Raw genomic sequence first — 12,867 nt, 5'->3', positions numbered from 1 at the left:
TCTTTCTCTCTCTCTCTCTCTCTCTCTCTCTCTCTCTCTTACACCCTGCTTATTCCCCTACTATCTCAGTCTGTCGCACACCCAAACACAATGAAGTAATTCCAAGAGAAGTAATTCCAAGCAAATCCAATGCCTGTCTCCAAGTCTGTGTTGTGTTTTTAATATTGGAACAGTAAAAATAGCAATTACATCCGGTTCTTCTAACAGTAGAAACATTGGCACCAATAGAGATTGCGATGGAATCACTACAATTCCATTTGATTCTATATTACTCCTAAACATAGCCTAATTAAGTCCCAAGTTGCACCAGATATTGCAATTTGAGGTGAACACCCAAACAAAACTGTACCCATCTTTTAGCCTCTGTAAAATTGGCGTAAAACAAATTTATGCCCATTTTTCTACTTAAAAATAAAACATACTAACATTCATTTTATGTCTGAAAGAAACAGAACCCTCCTGAAATCGGTCTATAAAAGAAGCCATTAGCAGATAAATCAGTAACCTATTGGTGGGATTAAACTCATCTATGATCACGTATTATGATCAAATCAGGATGGGCTAGCTGCAAGGTATTTTTGTTTGGGTTTCAGCTTGGCTAGTTCTTTATACACTTTTGAGGTTGTTAACTTGCCCGCACATGTGGCCCACTTGGCTAACACGTGGCACATGTGGTCCCACTTTGGGGTGACCAGCGCATGTAGAGTTTTGCTATCCAGGAGGTTTGAACTCAAGACCTTTGGCTTTGATACCATGCTAACTTACCAACTTCTCCATAAGCTTAAGCTATTGGAGAACGGTGTTATTTATCATTTATACTTTTAACAGAGGTGATGGGAATGGAAATCTCTTTGTATCAAGAATTCTGCCCATATTTTCCCATCTGCTTCAAACATTCTTATGTTTGAGATTCAGGCCTTCAGAATTCAGATGGCAATGGTGCACATGGCAAAGAGGACTTATTCTGCAAAAAGTATTCTCCTGCAATACAGAGAGATTACATCGACACTCTTGTTCTGATAAATGGCACTTCTGTGATCTTGATTTGACCTGAAGTCATTCACCCAATACCGTGTTTCCACTATAGGTGTTCTCACACCAGATCGTTCATCGCTCTATACTGTGTTAAATACAGTGACCTTTAGTGAAGCTCAAATGACCAGATTAACAAACCGGACAGGATCAAAGGTCCATCTCTGCCTCTTGTTATATTTCTTTCCCTTTTCCCTAAGGAAAGGATACCACTATAAGTGAAGGAACTAATCAGCATCTAGACTGAAACTATGGCCTTAAAATAAGGTATAAGACCCAAACCAGTGTAAATCAAACAGAAATTTTGGTCAGTGATATGGTCTCCAAATTCATTAAGACTAATTCTGGTTCTAATATATCAAACATATCTGCATGATTTTATACAAAGGTTGAGTAGGCATAGCATGCTGAAAAATAGGCAGCATATAGGAATGCTAGCACTTCTTCTAGGAGCATAGATAACAAGGTAGACAACAGTTTCGTGTACATTTTGGGCAATGGCATACCTTTGTACATTTTGGGAGAGAACACACACAGGTGCAAGAGCAATCAGGGCAAGAAAGAGTAGGCAGAACACAACATGGACTGCAACAAGATTTCTCAAAGCAGCGGTGGCAGTGGCAGCGGGGCTGGCAGCAACACCACCAGTTCTTGGATGGAGCAGAAGCACAATGTGGTCTTTCCAGATGGAATGCGCATGCACTGGAGCAGCAAATCCATGACAAATAGAAACGTGACTTTGCACTGCTCAGAAAAAGAACTCGGGATTATACACAGATTGCAAGATTATGAGGAAATGATTTCAGTGACACTGAGTTTAATAAGAAACCAGAATTCATCAATTAAGATATCAAAATGACCACCATATTGATAAATTCCTCTCATATCTGTACTTTTAATTAAAAAAAGTATGAGGGGAATGGTCACTAAGCGAATTTTTAGTAACTAAAAATATGAGAAATGATGATGTTTTTAGTTATGAAAATAGTTGAAAACTTGGTGAGAGGTTGCTTTATAATGTTAGAATGACATGAGCAAATGCCAATATGAACTTTCTTCTGGCTTTAAAGTGGTATTTTTTCCCAGCAATAGCAAATATTTAAAATAAATGGGTCTTTACTAAAAATATCCTATTTTTTTCATTTGTTAATGACAATTTTATTAATATGTAGAAACCAAAAGGAAATATAGACTGAGAGTCTCAGAGCAGAAGAAAGCTACAACAAAAAGAAAGACAAGCAAAAAGGGGAAGGCAAAACAGGGAAAGCACAAAGAACTGATTTTTTCATGCCCAAAACTCTATCCTTGCAAAAGGATAGAGTCAAAATATATAATTATTTATCTATCATTTCATCGCGCCACTGTGATATAAAATCTTCATGATATAAGCATAAAGAAATTGATCAATACTGGGTTTGAAATAAATAGCCGTGTCACCAGAAGCATTTATTTCAGGGCCAAAAAAAAAAACCCCAATTTGTTAATGCCTTAATTTTGATATTTTGCGCAGTCCTTGCAGAAGTTTTTGGGCTGACACAGCAAAATAGAGATAAAATCCCTGAGAACAAAAGATCCAAGAAGATTTACCAAAGGAAAAAAATATTAGGGAATAGAAAGGCATGCGGACAGATTAACCCTCTCAAGACCTTCAGAAGACAAATGATATGCCAGTAATACCAAAAAGCTCACTTATTTCTGCACATTGGGCGCTTTAATCCCACATTAGGAAAGAAAAACCAAGGTCGCTTGTGGCTCTCTATATAAAGCTTCTAATCTAGACTGCGAAGGTTTTGATGCATGGTCCAATCTTAAGTGCCCGCCAAATGTGGTAAATAGAAACCCAAAACATTAACAACAATTCCTACAATCACAGCATTAGAGTCCATTGATTCCCTCCAGAGGATTCTATTAATTCTTCTTAACCAAATTCCTCAAGGAATGGGAAAAAGAGAGAGCACCAGATTAACCCATGTCTATCTACAGCATAAACACCTTTTATGGCAACAATTGTATGAGGAATTCTAAAGGAAATCCAGCATGAAGACCTCTCAGTGACCTCTCCATCGCAAGCACATAGCACTCATCCTGCCTTCTAGTTCTTTGCTCGAACCCCAGTTCAGCTTTCCCTGAGTGCCTGACAACAAGCAGCACAACTTCCTCAATCTGCTATTTGGTAAATTCTAAGCAGTAGATAAAGTATTCCTACTAAAAACCTTAACAAACAAATCAATTGAACAAACAATCCCCACAAGAGCATGAACGACATGCAAAAATGGTGAGGAATCTTTGGATAATCATGTGTAAAGAACTCCCATATTGGTCTTCCAATCCTATGGGCATCCTTGCAGTTGTTACTTCCCATTGAGAGTGTTGATTGATGAGTTTCTCAAATCTTATCCACCTATAAAAATGATAAATAATGGATTTCAATGGAAATGTGACAGTGATTGATATTTTGTCATGAAGGTCACCTAACTCGCCATAATCTGAGAAAGACAAGATGGGGAACTAACCCAGAGAAAATCGGAAATGTCCACGAGTAATGCTTGATTTTATCTATTGGAGAAATTATAAAGCTTCAGTTGGATGGCTGGTTGGAGATCATTTTAACTGATTTACAACCCCAACTATGTCAGGACAAAAATTTCTACTTCCAGCGAATTTGTCATCATAGATCGCTATGATCTTCAATTTATCAACCCCTTAAGGTCCAAATGAAGTATTCCAGAAACCAAAGGATTTTCTACACAAAAGAATACCTTAGACTTCTCAAGCTCCTGCATCCTTTCAATATTTCGGAGCCACCAAGTAAAAACGTCATTATTTCCTTTATTTTTCCTAGAATATCCAAACTCTCTGAATTTCCCTTTGTTTACTTTTGTTTGTATTTTTCTTCTTTATGACCAGCTTTGTGATCTCGCATTGCATCTTTTCACCCCCTTTCTTACAATAACTCTTCGATATTGCTCAAATGAAAGAAAATGAAAATATACAATCTCTTAAAACCAAATGAAGAAACCCCAAAAGCCTAGCTCTTTTAATGGCAAAAAGAATTTCTCCGCAAAGTTTTGTGCTACTATTAATTCCCAAACTATATAGTTCCTATTAATGTGCTGCTATTAATCTTTAAAAGTCCCAAACTATGGTCCCTAATCCCTATTGGGTCTTTTAAATACACTTTAGTTCTCTACTTTCCTTCTTTATTTTTTTAATGGAAAACTTTCCTATCCTCTTTTAAACCATCAACTTCTTCCTCTCTCTTCACTAACTTGCACCTCACTCAAGTTAGGTGCATGTTAGCACATCATTTTAAAAGAGGACCAATGTTCACATAAATATCATTAGCCTCTTTACCTCTAATAGTCTCTTCTTTCATCAATACTCTCATTAAACCTTTATCGGCTCTGCCTCTTTTACCTCAACTTGTCACAATCATGCATATCATTTTAAAAGAGGGCCCATGTTCACATAAATATCATTAGCCACTTTACCTCTAATAGTCCCTTCTTTCAACAATACTCTCATTAAACGTTCTTCCTCTTTTACCTCAACTTGTCACAATCAAAATTTCCCATTATAACTTTCATATTCAAAATGAAAAATTTTACCTATTATATGTGGCCAAGGCATCCTGTGTCATCTTGATGGCTCCTTGATTTCATCACTTGAATATATTCATATGAACAAAGGAGGAGCAGAAAAGAAGAATGGGGAGATAAAAATCCACTGTGAAGCATAGACTGCTAAAGATCAATTACTTGTTTTCACGAGGGAAACTCTCTCAACAGAAACTTTTAGTAAAGTTTTTGGCGGCCCTGTCGCACAAGAACTCTAAAGTCTCTACATGATACATCTTCAACGCCAAAACTGCAAGAAAGCTTCTTCTACTCAGATTGATTATAATAAGCTATATCAAAAAAGAAAAAAGAAAAAAAAAAGAGTTCAATATGCTTTTTGAGGACTTGATAAGGAATAAAGAAAGTTGTCACCTCTATGATGACTTGGGCTTTATTTCCCATATTTGAGACGGACTTTGCAACCAATCAATGCGATGAGATGTTTGTGGCATAAAACAGAACTTGTACTCTTAGTCCTCGGCCATTTGGAACAGATTCCCCAACATAATTGGGACAACAAACAAGAACAAACACTGAAGATTTATTCCACAAACTTGTATAACAAGATTCCCTCACATACTACAACTTTTTCAGTACAAACATAAATATTTGATTCAGCAATTGCTAGGAAGACATGGGTGGTTCATCCTTGAGGGAAACATGCCTTGAGTAGTTGAAGCATGTCCACTAGCTAGTAACCCACTTTAGATAGTTTTAGTTTTTGCATTAAAATGAAGCAAAAACCATTGTTTTCACTAGTTATAAAATGACCCTGCACAAGGTGCCCCAAGAACAATGCTCGCACGAACCACAATGGTGACATTTTGGTGGTTGATTGTCTTCATGTGATGACTATGAAACCAGCCAAAGCAGGGTTTCTCTTGTGTGATCTACTGCTGGCTATATCTAGCTATGGTCGGCCCTAAAGAAGAGATTGCCAGACACCTGCCAGTAGCTAGAAAATGAGACAAAAAAAAAAAAGGGCAGCCCAGTGCACAAGGCTCCTGCCATTGCGGGGTCTTGGGAGGGCTAGAAAATGAGACTAAATCCCACGTTTACGCCAAATGGTTGGTTGGCTAAGAATAAGAAGATTTTGCGTCTTATGTCTGTCTATGCCTCTACGGCTCTACTTATTAAGCCTCTGAGCCGGCCTCATTTTTTAGGAGTACTTACAGTATGCGACCTCTTCATTCACCCATTTAGGTCAGAAGGGATCCCGGAAAGTAGGTTAGTCAATCAATCAATCCAAATGAGACAAGACTAAAGTGTTCACGAAGTGTTCAATCAATACAACTTCTATGAGGAAAGAAATGCAAAGGAGGCTGGATGCGGGGTCTACTCATGAAGAGTGATATGAACATAGATGTTATCATCACGACCTCTCTTTACCTACCACTAAGGATGATTTAATTCTACCACTAAATCTAAACCCTCCCTCCCTCTCATCAAGATCACATAGATAAGATATCGATCTAATTGGGGGAAACAAAAAAATTTGAAGAAAGAAAAAAAAAAGCAATCTGACTTCTCATCCCGTTCCAACTAGGCAACTGGCATCATTTGGGCACGTGTTAAAGGCCATTGTAAACTGGGAAATTCTTCAAATCATTATGTGTGCTCCATCATTATATACATCCAGATTTCAATTCCAACACAATAAGTTGCATTTGGATTGATAGAAGCAATACAAGAAATTTTTTAGTTAGTCAAAGAAATTATATGCCCATAAAATCTCAATAAATTTTGATTCGAATGCAATTAGATGAGAAAAAGATGGCTTGTCATTATGAGCAATTGCAAATTGGGTGGTTCTTCAAATCATTATGCTTGTTTAATCATTATAGAAGAATTTTCAATTCCATCAAAATAAGTAGCAATTGGATAGATCGAAGCAGTACACGAAACGTTTTAGTTAGTAAAAAGAAAATTATATGCCCACACATCCAAGCAGTACAATATTACAAAAAACTTTGATTTAAATGCTTAGACGAGCAAAACAAGGATTGTAAGTTCATCATTCAAAAAAGAAAAAGAAAAAAGAAGGCTTCTAAGTTATGGGGAGTACCGCAACCACTTCCAGATGCAGGACCTATGAACCTTTCGATTTCTGCTTCACAAGGAGAACCATAAATATTTGAACATAATAAGCTTACAAAAACCGAAAAATCGAGGTTGATGACGAAGAAACATACAGAGATATCAATGGATCTGGATTTGTCCCAACAAATTCATCGACCCTGCCAAGAGTGAAATTCCCATCTATAATATATCAAACAATACTATGATGTTTCACATATGGCACACTTAAAAAAAATATCTTGCTTGACATGCATGAAAAGCGCTCTTCCCATAGCCAGATATGGAAGGTATGTGCTATTTTTTTAATAAAGCAATCAATTTGTCAAGCATACTCTTTACAGCATCTAGATGCAGGTTGAAGGGCTTCAACTGACCGTAACTCCTCCTGCATGCAAAGAAGTTACAGATAAGATTTTGTCGTCTCTATGAAGGATTAAAAAAAGGTGAAATCACTATTTCCAACTGTAAGCTTTCTACACACATTGTGCAATATCTTTGGTGAAATTGACTAACACAATAGGCAAAAATAGGTAATGTCTTAATTGATCTGTTTGTGTGTACACACGTATTACAAGAATTACTGACATCTGTGAATTATAAGCATGTCAATAGAAAGGACTTCCAATGCGAAACCGTAATCATTCATCCCCACTTGTCACCCATGTTAACCCAGATATGGATCCATGTAAAATTACAGGTCAGAAATTTGAGAGATACCTTTGTCGCATGGGTGAGTGTCGGAATTGACATTAGTACTGAGTGTCAAATTTGGAATACCTCAAAAAAATCATGGATTCAACAGTCTGCAATATATTTTAATCAATTTTAAAGTCGTGATACTTCTAATATATGTGGTTCTAGCAGCTTATATATGGCAAATTTTAATAGGTTATGCAAATTTCATGTTATATTTCTATATAAAAAGTTTACAAATAGGGTGGACAAAACTCAAAACTTATAGAAATTGTAAATTTGTGCCAGTAGAATTTAAAAAATATATGTGGTTCTACTTCTAGCAGGTTATATATTTCCATGGATTGTCGGTTTCTGACATGGGTGCTTCGCCCATACATAAGAATCCATGTAACACAATCAGATACACATGTAGATACAAATCAGGATCCTATCCAATGCAGAAATATTAATAGAAACTCCATACAGCAGAAGATGATTTTTGGCTGTCAACATCAAAATGCTTACGATAAGCTGAAACCATGTCCAACATTATATGTATCTATAACTGCATTTTACCACTGAGTCAGATATAAGTATTTGAATATCATACAAGTAGATTATAGAGTAGCATACTAACATTAATTAATTCTTAACCCAAGAAGAGTAACATCAATTAATTCTTAACCCAAGAAGAGTAACATTAATTAATTCTTAGTCCGTGAAGAGTAACATTAATTAATTCATCCCAATAAAAAAACATGAATCAATTCTCATTAACTGTTTCCAAAGCTTAAGCGATGCTAGCTACTTTAAAGTCATCAACATTGTTTGGAGCCAAGCAAAACTCTTATCCCGTAGTATCCTAGTGTAGAGGTGTGTTGTAAAATGCCGACGCATCAAACCTACAAGTTTAGGGGCAAGCAAAACTCGTATCTCATAGTATACTGGTGTAGAGGTGTATTGTAGAATGTCGATCCATCAAACCTAAAGACTTAACACCATATGCAGAGAATCTTTCATGAATTAGAGTATGGAGTTTGTACATGACATTAGAGCCTACATTATAGAGAATTTTAAAGAAATCAAGATATGGATACATGCACAATGAAATAGTAGATATCATGCTCCAAAACACGGGAGTTAGCTGACCCCACTTGTGCCGGCAAAGTCACGAGTCAGGAACCCGCGGCAACTTGGTCTAACAAGAGAAGTAGAAAACAGTCTATAATTGGGGAATAATGCGAGACCAAACATAACTCCAACATGCCTGAATCTTCCAAATTAACCCACACAAGTTGATGCAGAAAATCAGTTGAGCCAAATTTCCCACATTTTATAACACTGATCAGTGTCATCCGATGATGGCTTTCCAAATTTAAGGCAGGCTAACCTTCAAGAATGAAATGAAGAGAAGGGTTCGATTATTCAGGTATCTAAAACTATAATCGCATCAACCACTACTTGTCATGTCTGATAGCTAAGCTGGAATCATATCGATGATCTCAAAGGCATGGGCCAGAACAAACTTGATTCCGATAAATCTCGACACAACATCAGATATAGTTACAGGTGCTAAGATATAACCCTTTTTTATTGCAAGGTTATTTATCCCCTTTTATGTGAAACACCCAATTACTCCAACAGCTTAAGCTGTTAGAGTTGATGTTATTAAATCATTTATAATTCAACATTTTAGTTGATTTCTGATACAGAGAAGGTGTTGGAAGAGTAAAGTCCCTTTATCAGACCATATGAAAATCCCTTGCTTAACCTTTCCACCATAACAGAGAAACAAAAACAGAACAACACACAAAACAAGGAAAAACGAAGAAGGAGAAGAAAAAAAATAGTAAAATTCAACCAAAGGGAATCGATGGAATCACCTCGAGAAAACCAATCTCTCGATTCAATGTAAGCAATTCCGCCTGCTTTCGATGCTTGCCGTACAAATCCAGGTACCTTGGCAGCGACCTAGGGTTAGGGTTAGGGCATGGCAAGAAAGAAGACGAAGTAGAATTCGTCATTATAGAGAAGGAAGAAATTAGGGTTTGAGAGGAGCAGAGGGCAGAGAGGAGGAGGATATAAGTAACATGATGACAGATTTAAATGGCAGAATAAGATGGAAACAGAAACCCTAGAATTAGCAGCTACAAAGCCCATTCTTTCTCTCTCTTCTCTCTCACTCAGGTTTTTAAAAGCCTGCAAATGTCCTTACACAAGGCCATGCAAATACCAGAAAAAACAGGTTTCTGCACTCTGCTATATCTTCTCCTCTCGCTCTATCGGTCCGTGTGGTTGTTTTACAGTAGGTAAAACTGTAAAAGAAAAACAGAGTACCTCAAATCGCACGTGACTTTTGGAAATGAAAATCTGTTTTTCGGGAAACAAGGCGTTGATGTTCATGAAATAACAGAAATGCCCTCTCTTCTCAAAATCGGGAAAAAAAATACCTTAATCAAAACCGAATCGACCTTTTCCAAATTTTAGCAACGGCTGGTTTAAACGAGGATTTAAGAATTTTGGATTTCCGCAAAATTCTTGATAGGAGATTAGGAGAAAAGAAAAACAGGAGACTGTCCATTTCACTTTTCTTTAAAATCTTGGATTTTAAGTAACAAATCTAGGTTTTAAAAATCTATTTTCCATGAACAAGGATGATCTCCTACTCTCTGCTGATAGAAAGAATGGCGAGAAATCAGAAACCAACTGCTGGTCTCCTTCTTCTCTAATCTCCCATCTACAATTTTGAAGAAATCTAAGATTCTAAAATCCTCATATCCAAACTTCACCCCATCTCCACTTAGAGACGTTGATTTATCAAGAAAAAAAATTCTACATTTAGCAGGCATGTAAGGTTTTTCCATGAAATATTAGTTTCTCGAGTGATGAGAGAGGGGCAAAGAGCGTGGGAGAGGAGGCCATGAGTGAGGAGAGGGAAAACAACGAAATAAAAAGATCTACTCAGTTTTATTTTTCCTGGTTTTTCAGCCATTTCGCACCATCTTCTTACTTATTCCTGCTGTCCCTCTCCCAAACCTTTTCTCAAAACTTGGTACGGTAATATTCCATGAAAAAAAACTCATGGTCGCTAAACATGGCCTTATGTGGTGGTTCGGGATATCCTTCATTCATTCTACCTTATTTATTCATCCATGTTAGTGTTTACGGTGGGCCAATATCAAAACCAAGAATCAAAATCTCCTTGGAAAATGATATTTCAAACTATTTCTCCAGGTTTCGACCACCTTCATTTTATTTGTAGGTTTCATCATTTTTCTTAAAAGACAAATAAAATGAGGTGAAATTATCATTTCTCAAAAGTTTATGACCAAATTTCAAGAGTTAAACATAAAACAAGGGCTTAAAAATGTAGTTACAATCACATCTATACAATATTAATATATATAGAGAAATTTGTATAAGTTAATGAGTAGCTATGAAGAAATTTATAGTTAAAAGATATTTAGGCCATGTTTTACAGCAAGGAAAGGTTTTTTTTCCATTCAATATTAGGGGCCATTTGGATACGTGGATTTTAGAATCCAAGTTTTAGTTTGAAAACAGTGTAAAAGAGCTTTCATGATAAAGCTGTTTGTTGTCCTCATAGTGTTTTTTGGATTTTAAGTAAGAAATCAAGATTTTAGAAATCTCTCCCGCATTTTGAGATTTCTAAAACCTAGAAACATGGGATGATCTGCTACTCTCTTGCTGACGGAAAGAAGGGCACCTTGTCCTTTTATTCTCTTGCCACTCGATCATCTTCAATTTTGAAGAAATCCCGAATTCTAAAATCTACTATATGAACGGCCCCTTAGTTTATCAAGTGGGAGAAGGGAGAGAATCGAGAGTGAACGAGTCAGGAGAGTGAGTAGTGGCTGAAAAAACGGGAAAAATAAAAACTCTACTTAAAATAAACAGATTTACAAGTAAATCCATTAATGAACATGATGGATATTTTGGTCTTTTACAGAGTAATTTCCTTCTTTTAACACATAAGGACATTTTAGTCTTTTAAGAGTACAAAAAATTCTAGGAAAAATTGTCAACTGGTGACAGAAAAATACGAAAATAGTGAATGAGTGACACCCTTTTGAAAGTTGGTGAACGGAGGTCGAAACACCTTTTTCTGACATGGCCTTTTACCCAAATACCCCTCATGGCAAAAAGAACACGTTATACTAGATTTTTCTCTCTCTTACTTTTCACCTACCAAAGTATACCGCCTACCTCTTGTAAATTTCTCCATTAACGCCTGAAACCCACGAAATGTAAGTGAAGGTTAGTAGCTTATCTACTCTCTTAGGATTAGTGCTTCCATTAATGCGTTTGAACCTTGTCTTTAGTGTGTGATAATAACACTGTCTGTATTGTGTGTGATAACCCTATCTTTATTGTGATTGATAACCCTATTTTATAACCCTTTTAAAATGGTGACTTAGGGCTTCTGCTTCTATTATCTCTGAAACTGTTCTTATAGAGTTGGTACCCTACTAATAAAGTTGGTATTAGTGTTTGATGACCCGAATATAGATGGTTTATGTAAACCCTTTTGTACATAAATCACAATTTTTTGCACTTGATAATCTCTTATTTGCTGTTGGTAAGTCCCATATATTTACCTGATAAACTTGTTTTGACACTTGATACACCTTGGAGAGGCTTGGTAACCCCCTTGGAGAGTGTTGAAAAGCCCTTATATATTGTTGGTAACTCCCCTTCTATGTACTTGGTAATCCCTTTAGAAACTTGAAAACCCCCTTGTGTAGAGAGTTGAAAACCCCTAATTTGCAACTTGATTACCCTTTACAGAAGCCTCCGTACGGACTTGAATCCCCCATTAGGTAGCTGATAATCTCTTAGAACACCTTGTGGACTGACTTTCAAACCCCCATTGAGGTAGTAAAACCCCATTTAGAGTCCATTATGAACTTGGTAACTCATTGTGTACACTTGAATACCCCTCAAGAAGATATGAAGATCCCCTTTTAGTAACAACTCTGTTTAGAACCCCTATTTAGAATTTTATAAAAATGTCCGAAACAATAGTTTCTCTTCTTTTACACTATGATGGAGATTTGAAGGATGATGTTTCTTGGGAATACGTCGGAGGGAAGAAGACATTGTTATCTGTCAGCCGCGGAATCAATTTCGACGAATTTGAAGCTGCAATCCGAAGAAGGATTGGTGTTATAGAAAGGCAGGTTTTACTATCAATAAAATGTCGATATGTTGTGGATCCATATATAGTCACTTTAATCGACGTCGATGATGATGATGTCCTCCAAACAATGTTAAGGATGTTTGACAGATACATGTTCAATTCTGTGATGATATACATAACTAAGAGCATAAATGACAAATGTATTAATTCCTTGAATTCGTCAATGCTTCCCCCAAACAAACTCTGCACTAGGAGACCCTCTCTTAATCATAGCATTCCTTCTACTTTGATTCCGTCCCAAAA

General features: G+C 36.6%; 1 protein-coding gene across 1 annotated transcript; it reads right to left on the bottom strand.

Annotated features, from left to right (window-relative positions):
* Positions 1-1,334: 1,334 nt before the first annotated feature.
* Positions 1,335-9,699, bottom strand: LOC143877931 (guanine nucleotide-binding protein subunit gamma 3-like). The gene is made up of 5 exons (XM_077380258.1): positions 9,287-9,699; positions 7,061-7,113; positions 6,842-6,886; positions 6,715-6,756; positions 1,335-1,776 (listed from the first exon to the last, which is right to left on the bottom strand). The coding sequence occupies exons 1-5, from the start codon at positions 9,425-9,427 to the stop codon at positions 1,479-1,481; spliced, it is 579 nt and encodes a 192-aa protein (XP_077236373.1). The 5' UTR covers positions 9,428-9,699; the 3' UTR covers positions 1,335-1,478.
* Positions 9,700-12,867: the final 3,168 nt, after the last annotated feature.

Source organism: Tasmannia lanceolata, unplaced genomic scaffold (assembly GCF_043159265.1).
Source record: "Tasmannia lanceolata isolate RefF3 unplaced genomic scaffold, GAP_Taslan_0.1 ptg000005l, whole genome shotgun sequence".
Taxonomy (NCBI): domain Eukaryota; kingdom Viridiplantae; phylum Streptophyta; class Magnoliopsida; order Canellales; family Winteraceae; genus Tasmannia; species Tasmannia lanceolata.
The sequence above is the reverse complement of the archived record's forward strand: the minus strand, read 5'-3'. Positions and strand labels throughout refer to the sequence as shown.